Source organism: Typopeltis vanoorti, chromosome 10 (assembly GCF_054136105.1).
Source record: "Typopeltis vanoorti isolate ZY-2024b chromosome 10, IOZ_Tvanoo_1.0, whole genome shotgun sequence".
In the NCBI taxonomy this organism is placed as follows: Eukaryota; Metazoa; Arthropoda; class Arachnida; order Uropygi; family Thelyphonidae; genus Typopeltis; species Typopeltis vanoorti.
The window spans coordinates 102677718-102699385 of record NC_143558.1 but is presented as its reverse complement, the minus strand read 5'-3'; the positions used below and the strand labels follow the sequence as shown (position 1 = coordinate 102699385).

At 37.2% G+C, this 21668-nt stretch overlaps 1 protein-coding gene across 1 annotated transcript in view; it reads left to right on the top strand.

Annotated features, from left to right (window-relative positions):
- Positions 1-21668, top strand: part of Desi (DM4/DM12 domain-containing protein Desiccate) — a 136976-nt gene that overhangs the window by 91045 nt on the left and 24263 nt on the right. Inside the window, exons 2-3 of the mRNA XM_090399084.1 lie at positions 6778-7051; positions 20132-20348. Of these exons, the coding sequence (XP_090255210.1) occupies positions 6788-7051; positions 20132-20348 (481 nt within the window). The 5' untranslated portion in view covers positions 6778-6787. The remainder of the gene's footprint in view (positions 1-6777; positions 7052-20131; positions 20349-21668) is intronic.

Genomic DNA, 21668 nt, shown 5'->3' with positions numbered 1-21668 from the left:
GGAATATTCTAGAAGGTGTAGTATTAAGGCAATACCTTGCCAATAGTAAACAGTATATTTTTAGCTATTTGTAAAGACGTCAAACTTTGTGTGTGTTCTACATGGGAAGCTCAAGGTCAGTGCTAGGTGGACTGACAAAAGCTTCAAACGAATAGGATTTAGAGAGTGTAGAGGAAAAACAAAGGAAGGGTCAGTCAGAGAAAAGGATCAAGGGATTTCGCCGAAATGTTCGGGGTTCACATATCTCTGCACAAGGATTCGGAAGTGACCAAATAAAAGGCGTGGGCGAAAAGATCACATCATTGGTTCAGAAATTTTTGTCAGTGATCCAGAAGTCGTGATCGGGAAGTTGCCAACGGTTGTCCGGCAGATGTAAGCCATCGAGGACGCGACGTCCGGAGAAATCATGCCAGTGATCTGAAAGAAAGATGACGAGGAGCCGATCTGCCAGGCAAAACTGATAGTTGATGGCGAATTGACGAGTCTTCGCCGGGAGCTGTTGTCAGAGGGAAGAAATTGCTCCGTTAATCCAACGCGCATGCAAGCATTCCACAAGCCAATAATCTTCACCCGAAGTGCAGCAGGACAGAGTATCCTAGAAACATCAGTAGACCTATTGCTGGCGTAAAGAGAGATTGAAAAACCTGACATGGAATGGAAGTCCAGTTCGAAGCCAAGTACACAGAGGGTAGCAGCTATAAAGTGAGTTGACCCGTTTGTTAAATTTCCTTGAGCTTTTAACAGAACACTTATTAATGGACTGTAAGTAGAGGCTGATCTTAATAGGCATATCTAACAGTTAAAGATTATAAAGTAATTAAGTGTCAGGAATTTGTAGTTTGAATTAAGTCATAGCATAATTGTTTGCTGAATTGGTGAAATTTGCCTATAGAATATTCCCAGCATAGAAAGAAAAGAACAATTGTGTGTAAAAGATATTGTTTATGTGTTCGATGAGTAAGAGTTAACATTTAAGTAATAAGTACCATTGCTCAGTATAAATGATTTATGTGATATTAAGAAAATTAGTTAAATATGTGATATGATTTGCGTGAGAAAATGCAGGAACTTAACTAGTCTATTTATGCAGATTTGAATTGTGATGTTTCTTTTTATTATTGAAAATGAAGTCTAAATTTGTCTTATGTGAATTAAAATTTTGTTGTTTAAATTGTTTAAATATAAATAGAGTGTTGCCTGATATTTTAGTTCTTTGATGCACTGTTCTAAAAAAAACAACCAAGCTTGTGAGCGGGGAAGATAGATAATTAATACGAGAATTAGATAAAGGGATAGCCACGACTGTATATAAGAGTAAGGAATGATATCTACCGAAAGTAGTAATATTTAATGCCATAAAAGGATTTCCTGAAGCACAGTCACTAATTCAAATAAATATCTAGAGATCCTTGGTATAATAAAAATAGGAATACTGGAGGTGAAAATAAGGAACAGGAGGATATAAGTTTAAAGTTAATAGAGTTGTATAAGGGAAAGAGACAAGCGAAAGATTTGGGAATTGACGATAAGATATATAATATGGAAGAGAGATATAAAGAAATAAGATAAAGTAAAATATAGAAAAACCCTAAGATATTACAATGGCACAGTAACAACAGGATATTAATAAAATAAAGGATATCAAATAGATTAAAAACACCTCAAGTTTACACATCATTCTTGTTGAGATTAGGGATGGTGAATCAGCATCTCACAAGCTTACTTGAAATATTTTTTCAAATGAAGTTTTGGCAGTGTAGTGACTTGATGCCTTTACAGTTAATTCTTGACATCTTTGTAGTACATGGTCAGACAGACCTGTTTTATCATAGTGAAGGAATTTAATGTTGCATGTGTGTTCATTTTTTCTTGTTGGAATTGTGTGCCCTGTTTCCCCTTTGTAGGGTAAGTTGCAGGTGTACTGAATTTTGTAACCCCTCCCGGATGAGCAAGGTTAGGAAGAGGATCTTTGGATGAACTGGGTATGCTTTTTAATTTTGCAGGGAGTTTAAAAGTTGCCTTAATATTGTATTTCTGTAGTGCTCTATTTTTTCTGATATTCCCCTAATGTAGCATTTCCCAAACTATGTTCTGCGGAAAGTGAATAAGTGTTCTGTGAAAAATTATCAAAATTAATATGAGCCTGGAATGGTTTAAATGCTGCAACAAGTTCAAACATGTTTGAAAATCAGGTGCTCCTCACTCATGTAGATTGTGCTATTAAGGCCAGTGTGCACTGGCCTTATCAGGTGCTCCTCACTCATGTAGATTGTGCTATTAAGGCCAGTGTGCACTGGCCTTGACTCAGCTGCCTGCAGTTGTCAACACCTCCAAGCATGTGAAGTACAGAGGTATCTATTCTAGGAAACATGCAGTCACAAGCAAGATCAATGCAATGACCTTGCTTGTGACTGTGGCCCGGCACTCCTGTAGTGTGCGCTGGTGCATTCTTGTGATGTGATGTGATACAGCCTGCTGCAGTGATAGTGTACGCTTCGCTTTACATTGAATATGAGACTGATGATACTTGACTCTAACCAAGGTGTTCCATTAAAATTTCATGATTTGCGAAGTCTTCGTCATAGGAAAAGTTTGAGAAATACTGCCCTAATGTATGATATGGCTAAGGCATTTTTGTAATTTTTTTTAACCTTTCATGGCATTGTTATTGAGGAACTTGGGAATGTTTTTTTTTTGTTGTTGTAGTCATTTATAAAGGTTGAGCTAATGATTTCATATTCCTTCTTCAGCGCCTGCTCTTTGGAGTAAATTGTTTGGGCTCTATGTAAGATAGTGCTGATGATCCCTAGTTTTTGTTTTGGATGGTGGTATGAATCTTTGTCTATGTATTGGCCTGTGTGTGTAGGTTTGCAGTACATTGTGAAGGAGGACAGACAGCCTAAGAGTGGATGTGTGACAAGTGTGTCTAGAAAAGGATGAGAATTATTGTTCTCAATCTCGATGGTAAATTGGATATGTTTTTGTTGTTTGTTTAGGTGGCTTAGGAATGTATTTAATGTTTTGGTGGCTGTGGGGCCAGATGGAAAATATATTCTCAACATATCTGAGCCACACTTTGGGCTTTAGACTTGAATCTAGAGCTCTTTGCTTGATGTTTTCCATATATGATGATTAAGTTAGCAGTTGGGGAAGGAGGGGTGGTGAGCCTGTGGCCACACCTTCTTTTTGCAGGTAGAAATTATTTTGCTACATGAAATACCCAGAGTGAAGTACCGGCAAAGAGGGCTGTGATATCGGGCAGAAATTTGTTCTGCATGAGAAGAATCATGTCACCAATTGGAATATTCCTGAAAAGGATGGTTATCAAAGCTGACTAATAAATCTTCATTGTTGAGCGTGATGTTTTTAATTTTATTTATGAAGTTGTGTACTTTTTATGTAGAAGGTGAATGACCTACTAACTCCTTGAGTGTAACCACTAATTTCTTGGCTAAATGATGGGGACTCTCGATTCTTTCAACTATTGGTCATAGTGGTGTGCTTGTTTTGTGTATTTTTGGCAGGCCATAAATTCTGGGAGCATGGCATAATGCATTAACAGCTTTTTAATTAGTTAAATATAAAGAGCTAATAAGCTTCATTTCGGTGATTAAACAACATTTTAAATTAAGGGGATATAAAATCCACATTGTTTTAAAACCAAATAAGAAACTCAAAGATTGGAATCAGAGAGTTTCATGCTGAATATAGTAAACTATAAAGTATCGGCGATCACTAGCGTGAGCTAATGCAAGTGACCCTAGTACATAGTACAATACCGGACGACTCGTTGCAAAGGTGGGGAAAGTTCAGATCGCTATTCTTAGGTATTTTCCATAATGTAAAAACACATTTCCTAGGAAATGTATGCTGTTATTACATTATGGAGGGAGGTCACTACCCAGACCGGTTTCAGCCTTTTTTGAGGCTTCATCAGTGAGTAGCTAGACCTAATACCAAAGTGACAATTGACAATTGACATTTATGTCTTTAGGGGTGAAGCAAGATGCTTTTCATATTCCCCGCTATCTGTTGTGGTTACAGTGAAGGTAAAATTTATGAGCAGATTGCTCGCCCTGAATGGGCATGGAGATTATGCATCACTAAAGGAGGCTAATATAGCTTTTGGTCTTCTATATTTGAATATGTCCGTTGGATCGTATGCTGCAGCTTGCTGAACCAAATCGTTGGGATGTGTGGACGTCTTTAGGAAAAACTTGGTTGCTAAGGATTGTAGAAAAGAGAAAATATAGGGAATATTTGTGTCTCTATGGAGTTGATTGTTTCTAACATACCACGGGGCGTTCAGAATCATTCTCAAGCACTTATTCTGCACTCGCTGTATTTTGATAATGTTAGCATTAGAGGTGTGGCTCCAGGCCGGAGAGGTATAGGTGATTATAGGACGAATCGTCATCTGGTATAGTTGCAATTTGATTCTGTTGCTGAGCTTGCTATTTCTATTAATTAGCGGATAGATCTCAGCTATGGTTAGATGCCTTTGTGCACACAGATTTGATGTGTTGGTTGAAAGATAGCTTTTTGTCGAGAATTACACCTAGGTAATTTGTTTCTGTCTGCCAGGGAATTTTAGTATTGAATAGTAACACATCTCCTGCAGGAGACATTGGCCTTTTTGAGAAAAGAACGGCTGAGCTTTTCTGGGGGTTGACTTCCAATCTCCACTTGGAGAACCAACCCTCCAGCTTTAGAAGGTTTTCTTGAAGCTTTCTGGTAATGAAATGGGGTCTGAGAGATCTGGTTAGTATTGCCGTATCGTCCGCATACAGGGCCTAAATGGAAGTCATCGGATTGTGCGGGATGTCTGACATGTATATAGAGAACAGCAATGGAGCCAGTAGAGATCCTTGCGGCACTCCAGCAAAGATGTGGCACTGGGAGGATGTAGAACCGTTGATTTTTACTTGCATTGATCTATTCTGAAGATATGAATGGATTAAGTGAACCATTTTTAGTGAGGTACCAGCTGAGATAAGTTTGTGCAGGAGTCCAAAATGCCAGATTTTGTCAAATGCTTTGGATAAGTCTAGGAAAACAGCGCCTGTGCACTGGTGCCAGTTGTAGCTGGTGGTGATGTATTCCACAATTCTGTGGATTTGCTGGGTAATTAATTATAATTCAAGCTAGCTGCCAGATTTTTGTGATACAGTACAGGTAATATTTCCTAACCTTGTCCTCAAAACATGCTAGTGAAAGTTCCAAAATATTGGAAATATACATTTTATTTTTAATCAGGTACTTGATGAATTACTGCTATTAAGAAGTTATAGCGAACTCTTAATTTAATCATGTACTTTTTTTATATTACATCCCATCCACTAAAGTTTGGAAACCTGTCATACAGTAGTGCTATGGATGGGTAGAGTAGATAAGCTAGGAATCCTGGATATGGCATAAACAATGAAAAATCCCTAATAAATTTCTTCTCAAAGAGTGTTATGATCCTCCAAATCACACTGAAATTCAAATATACAGCTTGCTAACAAAACAAGAACTTTATCCACTTGGTCACTATAATGTATAATAAATAGATCCCATTTCTATCAATGTTCTATCAACATTAGAACTGAGCAGAGCTACTTTAGTGTACTTTTGAAAATTAGTACTTGAATTATATTTTACCTACTTTGCTCAGCTCTTCTTGGAAAGAAGTCATTGGACACTCCCCAAGGGGAAGGTACATTATGCCATGTAATGAGTGACGTATTTGTAGTCGGCATAAATTGGAATATGGTATAAAAAGGAATATGATACTCCAAGTCAGTGCAAGTGTGTCCAGGTGAAACAGTTGTGAGAAGGGAACTAATGGAGTTTGAAAGTTAATGTAAAAACCATTGGGATAGGATGTATGTTGCAGGTCCTATCTGTTTGGAAAATTGTTGACAAAGTGGGCCTTCCCCAGATCGACAATCAATGATACCATATTCAGATGGAAGCACAGGGAGTCAACTGCAAGTGCTATCCGCAGGAGACAACCACTACACTCACCGAACATGACCGCAGGGTGCTATGAAGAATAATATTTAAAAAAAAAACTGCCATTTGTCAGCTGACATACTGAATGCAGAGTTCCTGGCATCGACTGGAACATATATCTGCATAAAAACATTCAGAACAAAGGCTCACAGCATTGGACTGCAATATGCAAGCTCTACATTACTCAAATCAACATGCAGTGTGGTCTTCAGCGGTGCAAAGACTGTATACGGTGGGACCTGAAAGCAGATGGATGGGTGTGGTGATACCCAGTGAACATCTCTTACCAGAGTACATAATCCCAACTATAAAATTCAGAAGTGGTGGTGTGATGTATGGTCCTGTTTTTCCTGGTTTGGCCTCAGATCTCTGTTGTTGTTTCACGAACATTGAACTCTGAGATGTATCTGAACATTCTGGACAATGCAATGCTTCCTATTTTGTGATGTTTCTATAGAAATGACCATTGTCTATTTCAGCAAGACAATGAAGGCCCTCATTACTTTCCCATAGGAAGAATGGTCAAAAATTCCCATTAATCACTATCGTAAGCTTGTGGAAAGTTTGCCCCATAGGATTGCTGCTATCATCACAGCGAAAGGAGGTCCTACATATTATTAAAGTGGGCGCCATGGCTGTTTGTTCCTCACACTAGTGTCTGTTGACTTCTTTCCAAGTAGTGTATATAGTATTTCATTTTCTGCATCATGCTCAATGTTTGTTATTAATAACCCATTAGTTTAGAAGTATTTGATGTTAATTGTTTGTTAATCATTTCAGAGTATCAAATATGGAATTTGTATTCTGTATGTTGCTTTCATTCATCACTGTTGAGGCAGCAGTTCAGCCAACACTAACAATCCCTCGAAAACGTGAGGTGGAAAATAATCACTCAGAGAATAAAAACTATAGCCCTACATTCAGCAGAATGTCTGAAGAAGATGGACGCTTCAAGAATCCGATTTATGAGCAAGCAACACTACAGAACAAAATACTTCCTCTAAATAATCATGACCGCCAGTTTAGTGCCTTTCCTACTCTTGATGGAATGCAGGTGGGTGATATTTTCTTTACGTAATGATAATATGGTATAGGTGAGCAAAATAAAAACATGATTTCATCTCAGTTAATTATCATTTTGGATTCATTATTTTTAATTTATCATCTTCTTCTTCCTTTTACATATTATTATTATTATTATTATTGTTCCGGGAAACTCCAAGGAGTCGACAGACTCATCGAGGGAGGCCCTAACATCATGTCTGGAACAACTATTCAACATTCACACAGTATCTATCATATCTTGCCTTGAACTCATTCACGGTCGTAGCATCCACAACAGACTCTGGAAGCTTATTCCACTCATTCACCACTCTCCAAGTAAAAAACCTAGCTCTAACACCCTTGTCAACCATGCTCTTGCCCAGCTTCCATGCATGGCCCCTAGTCCTCCCACCACCAGTCATATTTTCAAAAATATCTTCTGGATCAATCTTATAAAAACCCTTCAGTAATTTGAATGTCTCAATCATATCACCCCTCCTTCGCCTATCGTCCAATTTCTGCAACCCACAAATCCTCAACCTATTCTCATAAGGTTCATTCCACAGTCCTGCTATCATCTTGGTCACTCGTCTCTGGACCTTCTCCACTTCCTCCCCATCATGAAGAAACCCTAGTGCCCATAACTGGGCACAGAAGTCCAGATGGGGTCTTATCAAGGCTCGATACAGAGGAACAACAACTTGTTTGTCTCTGCATGTTAAAGTATTTTTCATAAGCCAAGTGATTTGGTGAGCTGTTTTAGTCACTTTTGCAATGTGCCCCCTAAACTTCAACTCCCTATCCACCAGCACTCCCAAATCCCTGGCCTCATCAATCTCCTGGAGTACGGTTCCACCAATGCGATATACTGCTGCTGTTCTTTTCACCCCCAAAGTGCATAACCTTACACTTTGCCACATTAAACTGACATCCATTTTTCCTAGCCCAGTCCTCCAAACTATCCAAATCATCCTGTAAAATTTTGACATCCTGTGCACTCACAATTGCTCTACCCAACTTTGCATCATCAGCAAACAAGTGAACACTTCCTCTCAAATCCTTTTCAATATCATTGATGAACAAATTGAAAAGCAGTGGTCCAAGAACAGAGCCCTGCGGCACTCCACTAGTCACAAGACGTCTTTTTGACTCCACTCCTGAATAAACCACTCTCTGGTATCTCTCCTTCAACCACCCTCCTATCCATCTTACCAACCCTATATCTATCCCCATCTGCTCCAGTTTACTGATTAGGGTTCCATGTGGTATCCTGTCAAAGGCCTTGGCAAGGTCCAGTAGTATCACTGTAAACCCATTACCCCTATCCAGTTCAGCCGTCACTGTGTTATAAAACGTGAGCAAGTTACTGAGGCATGATCTACCCTTCACAAAACCATGTTGTCCCCCATACAATATCCCATTTTCATCTATCCAATCCTGTATTCTTTTCTTGACTAATTTCTCTAAGACCTTGACAGTGATTCCTGATATGCTAATCGGTCGGTAATTTACAACAGCAGTCTTGGAACCACCTTTATGCAGTGGAACTATTTTCCCCTCCTTCCACCCGCTTGGGACTAACCCGGACCCATGACTCAAATTAAACAAAATGGTCACGGGTACTGACAATTCTTTAGCTGCTTCTCGTACTACACAAGCTGGTATACCATCCAATCCCACAGATGTATTGACATTGCGGTTATGCAATAGACTACTCACCTCCACTTCATTCACCACAATTCCCGTATAATCTACTGGTTTATTCGTTTCTGCAATGTCACCACCTGGATGATATATTCTTGCAAAGTGCTCACTCAGTAACTCAGCTATCTCAACTGATTCAGTTACCTCCCTACCATCAGCATTCTTTAAAATCATTCTGCCATGTACATTTTTCCTTTTACTTGCTACATATCTAAAAAACTGTTTAGGATTCTCTTTAGCCTGCATGGCCAACGTTTTTTCGTAATCCTTTTTTGCTTTTCTTACCACACTCGTCACCCTTCTGGCCTGCGCTTTATACCGTTCATGTGCCTGCCGGTCACCTTTCTCCTTAAATTCCCTCCATAGTTGTTTCTTTTTTTGCAGCTCAAGCTTAATGGTGTTATTCATCCATTTAACCCCTACTTGATTTATTATTCGGACTCTAGGTATACAGTCAGCCATTGCTTCATGCAAGCACTTCCTAACTACCTCCCATGCACTATCAACTTCTAGTCCTTGCAGTTGTACATGCCATGGCACTGAGCCAATCAAACTCCTAAGCTTGTCATACTTTCCCGCCCGATAATTCCATATGTACCCTGTCTTAATTGAAAATTCTACACCTTTAGCCACCTCCCAAGTCAAGACCCTATGATCACTCTCACCGATTGGTGGCAATGTGGTCATATTTGTTACAGCCAAATCCTCAGATGTAATTACTAGGTCAAGCACTCTCTGACCCCTAGTATTTTCCATTACATGCTGTCGCAGATAGTTATCCCTTAATAACCGCATAAAATCCAATTCCTTCCTCCCATGTGTCCTCTCATTCTTCCAATCAATGTTAATATTACCATAGTTGAAATCGCCCATAATAATTACCCTCCTTCCATTCATTTCTTCTATTTGCTTATGCATACTATCTCCATCTATTCCATCACCTGAATCTATAGCAGCGCCCAATTGTATATTTAGTTCTGCTAGCCACAATCTCACACCAAATGGCCTCAAATGTGCTCTTTTCTCTATCCTGCAATTCAACTTCTATTCTCCTTGGCTGTAGCTCATCAGCTATCATCAACAATACTCCTCCCCCCATTTTATTCTCTCTGTCATTCCTGAACACACTATACCCATCACATTCAATCCCACTAGCTATATCATCTACAGTCAGCCATGTTTCACTAATACCAATAACCTGTGGTCTGGAAGTGCCAACCATGGCCAAAAACTCTTCCTTCTTGTTCCTAATACTCCTAGTATTAGTGTACATGAATTTAAGACCCCCATTAGCCCCAACCCTACCTTGATGCCTTATATTAACTATCCCACTCTGGTTTATTGTCCTTATTTGCTCTAGCATATTATATTCATTCTTACATTCAACTGCCTCCCTAAGGACTGTATATCTACTCCCCCCCCCTTAACAAATCTAGTTTTCCTGAATTTGCACATCCACTACATTCAGCAACACTCTCTCAAGTCTTCTTACACCATAACCATTCAAATGCAGGCCATCCATCTTATATAGATCCTTTCACCCATCAAACTCACTCCACACGTCCACAAATTCCACACCACTCGTCATACATAACCCACGCATAAAGTCATTCACAATTATGGCCCTCCTTTTAAACATTTCACTGTCATACCATGGCAAAAGACTAATCATTCAAACTATCTCACTCTTTTCTTTTGCTACCTCAAGCAATTCAGGTCTTCTATCATTTCCATTTTATCTCCTTTCAAATCATTTGTACCTGCCACAACAATCATTTCTTTCACCCTTTCCTTTTGCTCTCTAAGAGACTCAATATTAGGCCTAGTTGCCTGTTATGATTCAAAACTGGAAATCTCATGGAATAGGTCAGTCAATCCTTATTCCCAAAGTTTCCAATGTCTGTAGATGCATGTGTTCATGGGATGGTTTGCCTGTTCTGAGGGATGAAAAACCCTCTACCTCCGTATAAAACCAGCTAACTCACCTTTTGTTGAAAGAGACTAGATAAAGATTCCTCACATCACTGACGGGAATCGAACCCAGATCTTTCTGACCAAAGGGATTCGTCTGTATTGACTGAGCTGTGGAGGCTTTTATTAATTTATAAAAATATTAAAAAATACTATAAAATCTGTAATTTTGCTTCAGTCAAGAAAGAGTATCACAATAATACTGCTTCTTGACTGAAGAATTTAGTAATTTAAAATGATTTACAGCACTAGCTTATCTTTGATATACCTAGTTTTGAAAATTAATTATTTTGACTAAATGACTTATCATCAAATTCCTGCCATGTACCCTCAAGAGATGTACAGGATATGATAGTACTACATGAAAAATTTACATCATTACTAACTTCCTATCTACAATTTTCCTCCAGATCAGTCTGTTACTTGTCAAGACTCCAATATTATCAGATCTTATATTTCTGTCTTCTAAGGCACTTTGTACCGTATCCATCCACCTATATCTTGGTCTTCCTCTGGTTCGTTTTCCTGTCAACCTGGCTTGTTTTGCCAATCTTTCCTCGACCATTCTGTTTAAGTGACCATACCACCTGAGATTAGCTCTGCTAACGCATTCCTGGATGCTGACAATGTCAAGTTGTTTCCTAATATCCTCGTTTTTAATATGATATTGCCATTGATGCCATCTGTCCACGCCTCTAATCTTTCTCAGGATTCTCATATCTGCGGTCTCTAGTCTTTGGTCAAGTGTTTTACTTCTGACCCAGCTCTCAGATCCATAAGTTAAAACTGGTTTGAACATTGTCTTGTATACAGCTAATTTAGTGTTCCGACTAATTTCTCTCTTATTCCATATGAATTTATTCATTTGACTTCCAACTATACCAGCTTTATTGATTCTGTTGTCTATTTTCATATTTAACTTACCATCTGTCACTAAAAATCGTGCCTAAGTAGGTGAAATGTTTTACTTGTCACACAGGTTCTCTGTTCACAATGCAGTTGACATTTTCAACGATTCTGCCTATTTTCATTGTTTTGTCTTCTTATTGCAGACCTTCATACCATATCTATTACAACAGTTATTCAATTAAGTCAGCGAATCTTGTAGACTCGTAGCAGATTTATTAATAAGTATAACATCGTCCGCATAAAGCAGAGAGCTGACATTAACACCTCCAAATTTGATAATACCATGTTTAATACCACTTTCCTTCATAATGTGATCCATATAGATAATGAATAACAGAGGGGATAATGTACATCCTTGTCTCACACCAGATTTAACATTAAATCATCTTCCTGTACTTCCTTCGATTCTAAATGCTGACTTACAACTCAAATTAAGATTAAGCATCGCTTGATATAATGCCCCATCAACACCATAAAACTGTTGCGTATACTGAATAGATTCTCTTTTGGCACCTTATCATATGCCTTTTCCAGATCTACAAAACTCAAATAGAGATCTTTGTTATATTCCCATGATTTCTCCACTATCATCATCAAATTCCTGCCATGTACCCTCAAGGGGTGTACAGGATATGATAGTACTACATGAAAAAAATTACATCATTACTAACTTCCTATCTACAATTTTCCTCCAAATCAGTATGTTACTTGTCAAGACTCCAACATTATCAGATCTTATATTTCTATCGTCTAAGGCACTTTGTACTGTATCAATCCACCTATATCTTTGTCTTCCTCTGGGTCGTTTTCCTGCCAACCTGGCAGAGAACATTTGGTTTGCTAATCTTTCTTCGCCCATTCTGTTTAAGTGACTATATCAACTGAGATTAGCTCTGCTAACGCATTCCTGGATGCCGACAATGTCAAGTTCTTTCCTAATATCCTCGTTTTTAATATGATATTGCCATTGATGTCACTGTTCATGCCTCAAATCTTTCTCAGGACTCTCATATCTGCGGTCTCTAGTCTTTGGTCAAGTGTTTTACTTCTGACCCAGCTCTCAGATCCATAAGTTAAAACTGGTTTGAACACTGTCTTGTATACAGCTAATTTAGTGTTCCGACTAATTTCTCTCTTATTCCATATGAATTTATTCAATTGACTTCCCACCATACCAGCTTTGCTGATTCTGTTGTCTATTTCTATATTTAATTTACCATCTTCAGTAAAAATCGTGCCTAAGTAGCTGAAATGTTTTACTTGTTCCACAGGTTCTCCATTCACAGCACAGTTGACATTTTCAGTGATTCTGCATATTTTAATTGTCTTTGTCTTCTTTATTGCTGACCTTCATACCATATCTATTACAACAGTTATTCAATTTAGTCAGAGAATCTTCCAGACTTGTAGCGGATTTATTAATAAGTTTAACATCTCCGCATAAAGCAGAGAGCTGACATTAACACCTCCAATTTTGATATCATGTTTAATACCACTTTACTTCATAATATGATCCATATAGATAATGAATAACAGAGGGGATAATGTACATCCTTGTCTCACACCAGATTTAACATTAAACCATCTCCCTGTAATTCCTTCAATTCTAACTCCTGACATACAACTCAAATAAAGACTAAGTATTGCTTGATATAATGCCCCATTGACACCATATAACTGTAGCGTATTGAATAGCTTCTCTCTTGGCACCTGTTCATATGCCTTTTCTAAATCGACAAAACTTAAATACAGATCTTTGTTATATTCCCATGCTTTCTCGACTATTTGTCGTAAAGTGAAGATCTGATCCTGACAGCCTCTATTTGGCCTGAATCCAACTTGTTCTTCACCAAGCTTTACTTCCACAATTCTTCTCAACCATTACTCACGTATACTTGCATAGACCGTGCCAGGAACACTCAGTAGGGAAATACCTCTGTAATTCTCACATTCAGTTTTATTTCCCTTTTTATATATGGGTACTATGAGAGCTCTACTCCAATCATCGGGAATTCGTCCCTCTGTCCAGGCTTTCTGAACTATGCAGTGCAGCCACTGCAAGACTCTTATACCACCATACTTTAGCATTTCTGGTCGAAATGTCATCTACTCCTGCTGCCTTTCCACATTTCACGCCTTTGATGGCTTTTTCTACTTCAAGTATGGATATGTATTCCTGACTGCATGCCTGTTGAGTGTTTTTTTACCACTGTGCTATCACTGCTTGTTTCATTTAGAAGTTTTTCAAAGTAATTACTCCATACTTCAAGGATATCTTTTTCTCCCATTTTCATGTCACCTTTATCATCTCTAACTCCTTTTACAGCACTCTTTCCTCCATTCCTAAGCTTCTTCAACAACCTCCAGATTTGTCATAAAGTGAAGATCTGATCCTGACAGCCTCTATTTGGCCTGAATCCAGCTTGTTCTTCACCAAGCTTTTCTTCTACAATTCTTCTCAACTGTTTCTCAAGTATACTTGCATATATCTTACCAGGAACACTCAGTAGGGAAATACTTCTGTAATTCTCACATTCAGTTTTATTTTCCTTTTTATATATGGGTACTATGAGAGCTCTACTCCAATCATTGGGAATTCGTCCCTCTGTCCAGGCCTTCTGAACTATGCAGTGCAGCTACTGCAAGACTTTTATACCACCATACTTCAGCATTTCTGGTCGAATATCATGTACTCCTGCTGCCTTTCCACATTTTAAGCCTTTGATGGCTTTTTCTACCTCAAGTATGTATTCCAGACTGTATGCCTGTTGAGTGTTTTTTACCACCGTGCTATCACTGCTTGTTTCATTTAGCAATTTCTCGAAGTAATTACTCCATACTTCAAGGATATCTTTTTCTTCCGTTTTCATGTCACCTTTATCATCTCTAACTCCTTTTACAGTACTCTTTCATTCATTTCTAAGCTTCTTGAACAACCTTCAAAATATTTTTCCAACTTCTTGATATTTATTTTCCATGTTCTAGTGAAAGTCTCCCATGACTTTTGTTTAGCTAGTTTTACACAGTGTTTTGCTTTCTTACTTTTGTTTCTATATTCTCTAAGAGCACAAGCTGACTTATTTGCCAGGAACTTTTGATATGCTTTCTTCTTTTCCTTCACTGCCTCTTTAACTTCCTGTGTTCACCATGGAGTTCTGATTTTTCTATCCTTGCAGACAACTTCACCACATGCCTCTCTAGCTGAATCAATCAGGGCTTTCTTCAAGGCTTGCTACTGAATCTCCAAGGTTTGATTCCTGTTCTCAAAGTCTTTCATTTTTTCTTCAATAATCTTTGTGTATTTTAGTCTACATTTCACATCTGAGAGCTGCTCAACTTTTATTCCCTTTAAAACTTTCTTACATATTATTCTTTTCAATATGAAATTCAATTTTATCCTGCTTAAGACTAAATAGTGATCACTTTCAATTTCAAATCCTCTGTACACTCTGGTGTCCTGCACAAGGGAGAAAACATCACTATCAACAATAATATAGTCGATGAGACCAATCAAATCCCAGTGACCAGTTCCGAGATGTCGTCTGTTCAAAGCTTTATACAAAGAAATCATCACTGTTTATCTTTCGTGTTGTTCTCAGTATTGCAGCAGTCTCTCAGATATGTTCAAAACTTTTGAAATAAGCCCTCTGAACATCAAATTTATATCTAAAATCACCTTAACATTCCTTCCTCCACATTTTCCAGTATAACTCGACTAACTGGGTATGAAACATCCCATCTGTAGATTCCAAATTTCAGACCGTACATTCAGTGGCATTTAACTGATATCCTCATTTATTTACTTTGTAGGATATCTGTATTAAAATTCAAATATCCCACAAATTAAAATATAAAAATTATAATTATTATTATTATTAAGAGAGACCTCTGGGGAGTCAGGGACTCATTGAGGGAGACCACATACTACACGCACCAGCTATCATACTTATTTTTGAATTCATTCACGCTGCTTGCACTCACAACATCCAATGGCAATCCATTCCACCCTATGACTTGTTAGTAAAATTGTAAAATTGTTAGTAAACATTTGTTTATTTTTATGTCACAAGAAAGACATTTTGAAATGTTATTTTATCTTTGGCTACTGAAGTCTTCCTTAAATGTGAAATAAATTTATTAAATTTCGTTGTTAGAGCTTAATTGTAATGTTGTATAAGCTGTCAAATGTTGAAATGTTTCTTATGCTTGTATGTAGACAAATGTTGTTTATGAAATATGTCAACTATGAGGAAAGCAAAACTTTACTTTTATTATAGTAGTAGTATTGCATGGGCACCTCAATGGAATCCTAAGACTCATTGTGTTAGACCTAAATTATCAACACAGTATCAATCTACCTCTCTATAAAAACCATTAACAAAGCACTCACACTGATCTGACTCTGACAACCTATTCCATTCATTTGCCACTCTCCAAGCAAAAAATCTGGTCCTCACACCCTTGCTAACCGCACCCTTAGCCAACTTCCAAGTTGGGTAAGACCTCCTACCTTGTCCCCTCTAGCCAAGTGCTGAAATATTTCATTTGTGTTAATCCTATAAAATCCTTTCAGTAACTTAAATGTTTCTATTATATCTTCCCTTTTTTTTTTGGCCTGTCAGCCAACTTTTGCAACCCACAAACCCTAAATCTGTCCTCATAGGGAGCATTCATCATCTTAGTCATTTGCCTCTGGTCCCAAGAAACCCAGGTGACCAGACTTAAGCATGGTAATCCAGATGTGGTCATATCAAGGCTTTATAAAGAGGAATGATAATTCTCTTATCTCTGATTGTTAGCATGCTCTTCGATAACCAAATAATCTTACGGGCTACTTTAGCAACCTTAGCACTATGCCCTGTAAACTTCAAATCTATCTACTACTACTCCCAAATCCCTGACTTCCATCAATTTCCTCTAGTATAGTTGTTCAGTGCATTACACAGCTTCTAATATTTGTATCACAAAATGCATAACTTTACACTTTTCCACATTAAATTGACATCTATTATGTTTTGTCCATACTTTCAGCCTATTTAAATCATCCTGCAATCTCTCTACTTCCCTTATTAACTATTACCCTACCCAACTTTTCATTATTTAGCAAACAACTGAATATCTCACTTCAAATTATTTCCTATATCATTTATGTACAAATTAAATAGCAGTGGTCCAAGCACAGACTCAGCGGCACACAACAAGTCACCAGTCTTCTCTTAGATTCTGCTCCTCCACATACTACTTTTTGGTATCTGTCCATCAGCCACCCTTTTATCCATATCACCAGTTTAATATCCATCCCCATTTATTGCAGTTTACATAACAGAATTCCATGTGGTATCCTGCCAACCACCTTTGCAAAATTGAGCAATATTGTCTTATAGCCATTACCTTTATCCAACTCAGTCATACCTTAGTAGATTACTAAGGTATGATTGACCCTTTGCAAAGCCATACTCTCCCTCATAGACTATTATATTCCTATCTACTTACCTATTCCTGAATTCTCATTTTGACGAAATTTTTCATTACTTTTACCACCATTTTCCTGAGTTACTGATGGTCTATAATTTGCTACCATAGGCTTAGATCTTTATTCATGCAAAGGAATAATTTTGGCCTCCTTCCATTCTGTCGGAACTTTGCCAAAGCTAAGACTTAAATTAAATAGCCTAGTCAAAGGCTTCACTAGGTCTTCTGCACATTCTCTTAAAATGTGACCTGATATCCCATCCAATGCACAGCTGTATTCAGATTCTACAATATCCTAAGTACTTTCAATTCATCAACCTCTTCTTTCACATCAGTCCCTGTCACCTCTGCCATAACAATATCTTCACTTGGATGATATAACCTTGCAAAGTGAATACTGAACTATTGCTAGAGGTATTGATGGCATCATATTACTTTTACCTGGGCCAATCATTGTAGCTAAAACTTTCATTTATAGCTGGTAAGATGAGTTTCGCCAATAGCATTTGGCAATTAATTTTGAAAGTTTACAAGACACAACAAGTCCCTTCTCTTGTTGGTTACAAAGAGTTGGTTGCAAAACAAAGCAAGTCCAGGATGATTTTTAAATATAGTCTTTAATTCGCAAAAGTACTCCACGTCCATTTTTGCTTTATTTGGATACTTTGTTCTTAAATGCTCAATCATTCTTGAAGGCTTCTTTCCTTCATTTGAGAAAGTTTTTTCACATATTAAGCACGTTGGTAACTGCTCAATATTTATAGACATAATAACTCCATATTTTAAATATTCACTTGAATATTGACAACATTTTCTTTTTTCACTCATTTTAATGGGCTATAGTACTACACAATATCAACGAAGTGCACCACATGATACCGCAGGCTAGATTTAATCTGCAAACCAGGGTTGTCAAATAGCCATTTGGAAAAGTAGAAGATAAAGCTTATAAAAGTAGTGGATTCTGCTAATAGCCAAAATTATTTATTTTCAATGTAGAAAATTCAGATCAAAAAGTAGCCCATATACTTAACTTTCAATGTAAAAATTCTAAAAAATAAGTAGCAAATAAATTTGAACAGTTTTGCCAGACATACAATATTCTGAAATAGTTGTCTCCAAACTTACAGTATAAACACTGCTAGATTAAATACAGAATTTTTTGCTTTTATTATATTAGTAGTATTATAATGCTTACTGCTCCCCTCAGTGCCCCCTAATGTTTACCACCACCCCTATGGGGGGGGGGGGGATGCTACTGCCCAGGTTAAGAACCACTGATTTAAATAAATAAATTGGCAGTGTGGGCAAAAGACAATGGTTATCAATTCAATTTTCTAAAAGGTACTGGTTTACAGGAAATTGATGAGGTTAGGGATCTGCGGGTGATGGTGGATAGAGATTTGAAATTCAGAGGACATATTGCAAGACTTGGAAAAGTAGCTCAGAGAATTATTGGATGCTGAAGAGCACATTGACAAGTAAAGATAGGGAGGTTATTATCCCTCTTTATAAGGCTATGATTCAGCCACATGTTGAGTACTGCACAGATTTGGTCACTGGCGTTTCTTGTTGATGAGGAGGTGGTGGTGGCGAGGATTCAGAGACAAGTGACCAAGCTGGTGACAGGTCTGTGAAATGTTCTTCCCTATGAGTATAGATTGAGAGTGTGTCAGTTGCGGAGTTTATCTGAGAGGCAGAGGAGATACAGTAAAAACTTATAAGTTACTAAAGGGATACTGTAAGATCACCACAGAAGAAATTTTTCAATACATGGGGAGTAGAGGGAAAACAAGGAAGCTGTCTAAGATTGTGTGAGGGTGTGTGGACTAGTTTCTTTTTGTGGAGAGTGGTGAACGAGTGGAATGGATTGCCAGAGGTGGTTGTGAGCCCCAACAGTCAGTAGGTTTAAGGAGATGTATGATAGGTATTGTGTTAATGGATAGTGTAGATCTCCCATGATGAGTCTTTTGACTCCATGGAGTGCTCATATAAATAATAATAACTATGGGATACTAAGGCAATTGACGTGAAGTCATCAGCCTTTATATACAAGTAGCATAGTTGTGAAGATACTTCACACACAAAATTTGTTTGTTTACACTTGGATAAAAGATTAAACATGAATATAGTCTTTTGGTGGTTTCATTTAATTTCTGAACAAGTGGAAAATTTTTCTACAACTATTTATTATTCAATGTATTTTAATAATAAGATGATACACATTTTTACTATTTGTATATGAGAAATATATGATTTCTACATTAATTCAACCTTGGTATCTCTTCTGGGTGTAGCTCCCACTGATGACATTTAATAATGTTCATCTTTGGAATTGCTTGCTTCCTGAGTAGAGTAGTAGAGAGACTCTGTCAGCGCTGGATTTTTGCATGTCGCTGAGTGGAGTCACTACTGAGTTTCCTGTCCTGGAGTGATTCAGGTCAGGAGTGATGACCCTAGTTTAGTAGTGATCCTTTAGGGTCACCTGGTAAAATTTAGAGTGATCTTGTAAATCACTCAGTTTTTGTAGAGATATCCCTGCACTTTAACATATCCCAGTAAAGGTCGAACCTGACCTTTACTGGGGTATGTTAAATAATTTCCAATGCAATGTCTATTGCTATGTCCAATAATGCATAGCAATACATACTTCTGAAAAGAGGTTTGCTTTTCCTATACTAAGGCAACTTATGTGAAATTATCACCCTCTATATAACTGAATCATGAAGATACTTTCCATGCAAACTTTGTTTGCTTACACTTTGATAAAGAATGAAACAAGAATATAATTTCTTGGCAAGTTTAATTTATGAAGAGTCAATATTGTGGGATTAAATAAGGAAAAAAATTAATACCATCATTTTAGTTTTATTGAGAAAATTACATCAAATGGAAGACAGTACATTAACAGATATTATCATTACAAGATATACAATAATTATTATTAGAAAGCATGATGATGATCATGTGAAGATACATTTTTTCATTTTACTATTCCATTATTTGCTTTCAGTATATCTTATTTCATTTTCAGCTGGGACTAGATTTCCGTCTTCCCTTTCTCAATATTCCTTATTCATCCATATCTGAATGGTTGCAGAACAAGAACTCCATATTATCAACTGGAAGCTTAGCAAAGATAAATTTTACCAGTGTTGCTATTATGGCTACAATAACTATTCTGACAATCCTTTATTATCCTCATTTGTTGTCCTTTTTAGGACTAATAGAAACAACTTCAAGCTTCAGAGGTGAGAAAAGCTTATTTAATTTTTAATGTATCTTATTGGAGAGGAAATGAGAGAGAGAGAGAAGAATTTTATTATGAAATAATACTTAGAATTGATATAGCCAATTTAGTTAAAAAAAATTTTTTCTAATATTCATTTGAAATGTTTGTGCAGTTTTCATGAAAATTCAATTTATGGCAAACTGTTATAAATTTATCAATAGTAATCATAAATGCTTTAGCAATATTGACCAGAGTACTCAATATAAGACATTCATTATTATTGTTGTTGTTGTTGTTGTTATTATTATCATCATCCGACTTGTCCTCCCTTTTTATCTCTTTTATCTTCATAGAAAAAATGCTATTCCTTTACTTTCCATCAGTATATTTTCTCTGTTCAAACCATTTTACTTCAAGAAGCATTTTGGAAAACGGATTCAGTCAGCCAGAAACATCTCTTCCCTTTTACATTTTAAAATGAACAGAATTTTTTTTTTAAAGCATATCCCATCCATGAAAGATTATAAACCAACAGCATGTTAGTATTAGTACTTGGGGTATGTTAAGGTTAGATAATCTAGAAATTGTTATTATTATTATTATTATTATTATTATCTGAGACCTCCAGGGAGTCAAGGACTCATCAAGGGAGGCTGTAAATTACCCAACCCAGCTATCATACCTACCCTTGAATTCATTCACACTAGATGCACTCACTACCCATAAGGGCAAATATTGTTCTGGACACTAAACATAGAATTTTTTTTCAAGCCACTTTGAGAACCCCAATAATCAGAATGATGGTTTTATAACTGATATCATCAATATTCCCTCTATTTTTTACCAACCCATGTGCCCATGAAAAACATTTTGTGTGAAAGTCACCAGTCTCAACTGAATGTGTGTGGCAGCCTATGCTCACAATAGTGAAAGTAATATGCCACAAACTTTTAATGTGATGTGCCTAAAAGAGATGACAACATCTGTATTAAAAGATCACATTGAATGTAAATATTTCTATAAGAGCAACTTAAATGTTTACTCCTTTAGCTATTAAATACTGCATATGCATACCATTTATAAAAATTATGTCACATTTGTCCAGCCAGTCATATTGAAATGCATTTGCAATTCTTCTCATTCTCATTTTCCTTTTACTCTCATTTACCTTGCGGTGTTGAGGGTTTATTAATCATCAGACCTCAAACCGTTCCCAGGATAAGGTGGTCAGCCCTATGCCACGATGTATCCTATGTCCATAGTGTTGAGTTCTCAAGTCTTTTTTGCCTGCTTTGCAGGATGAAAAACCCAAGGATAAACTGGGGGGAAAAACCCTACT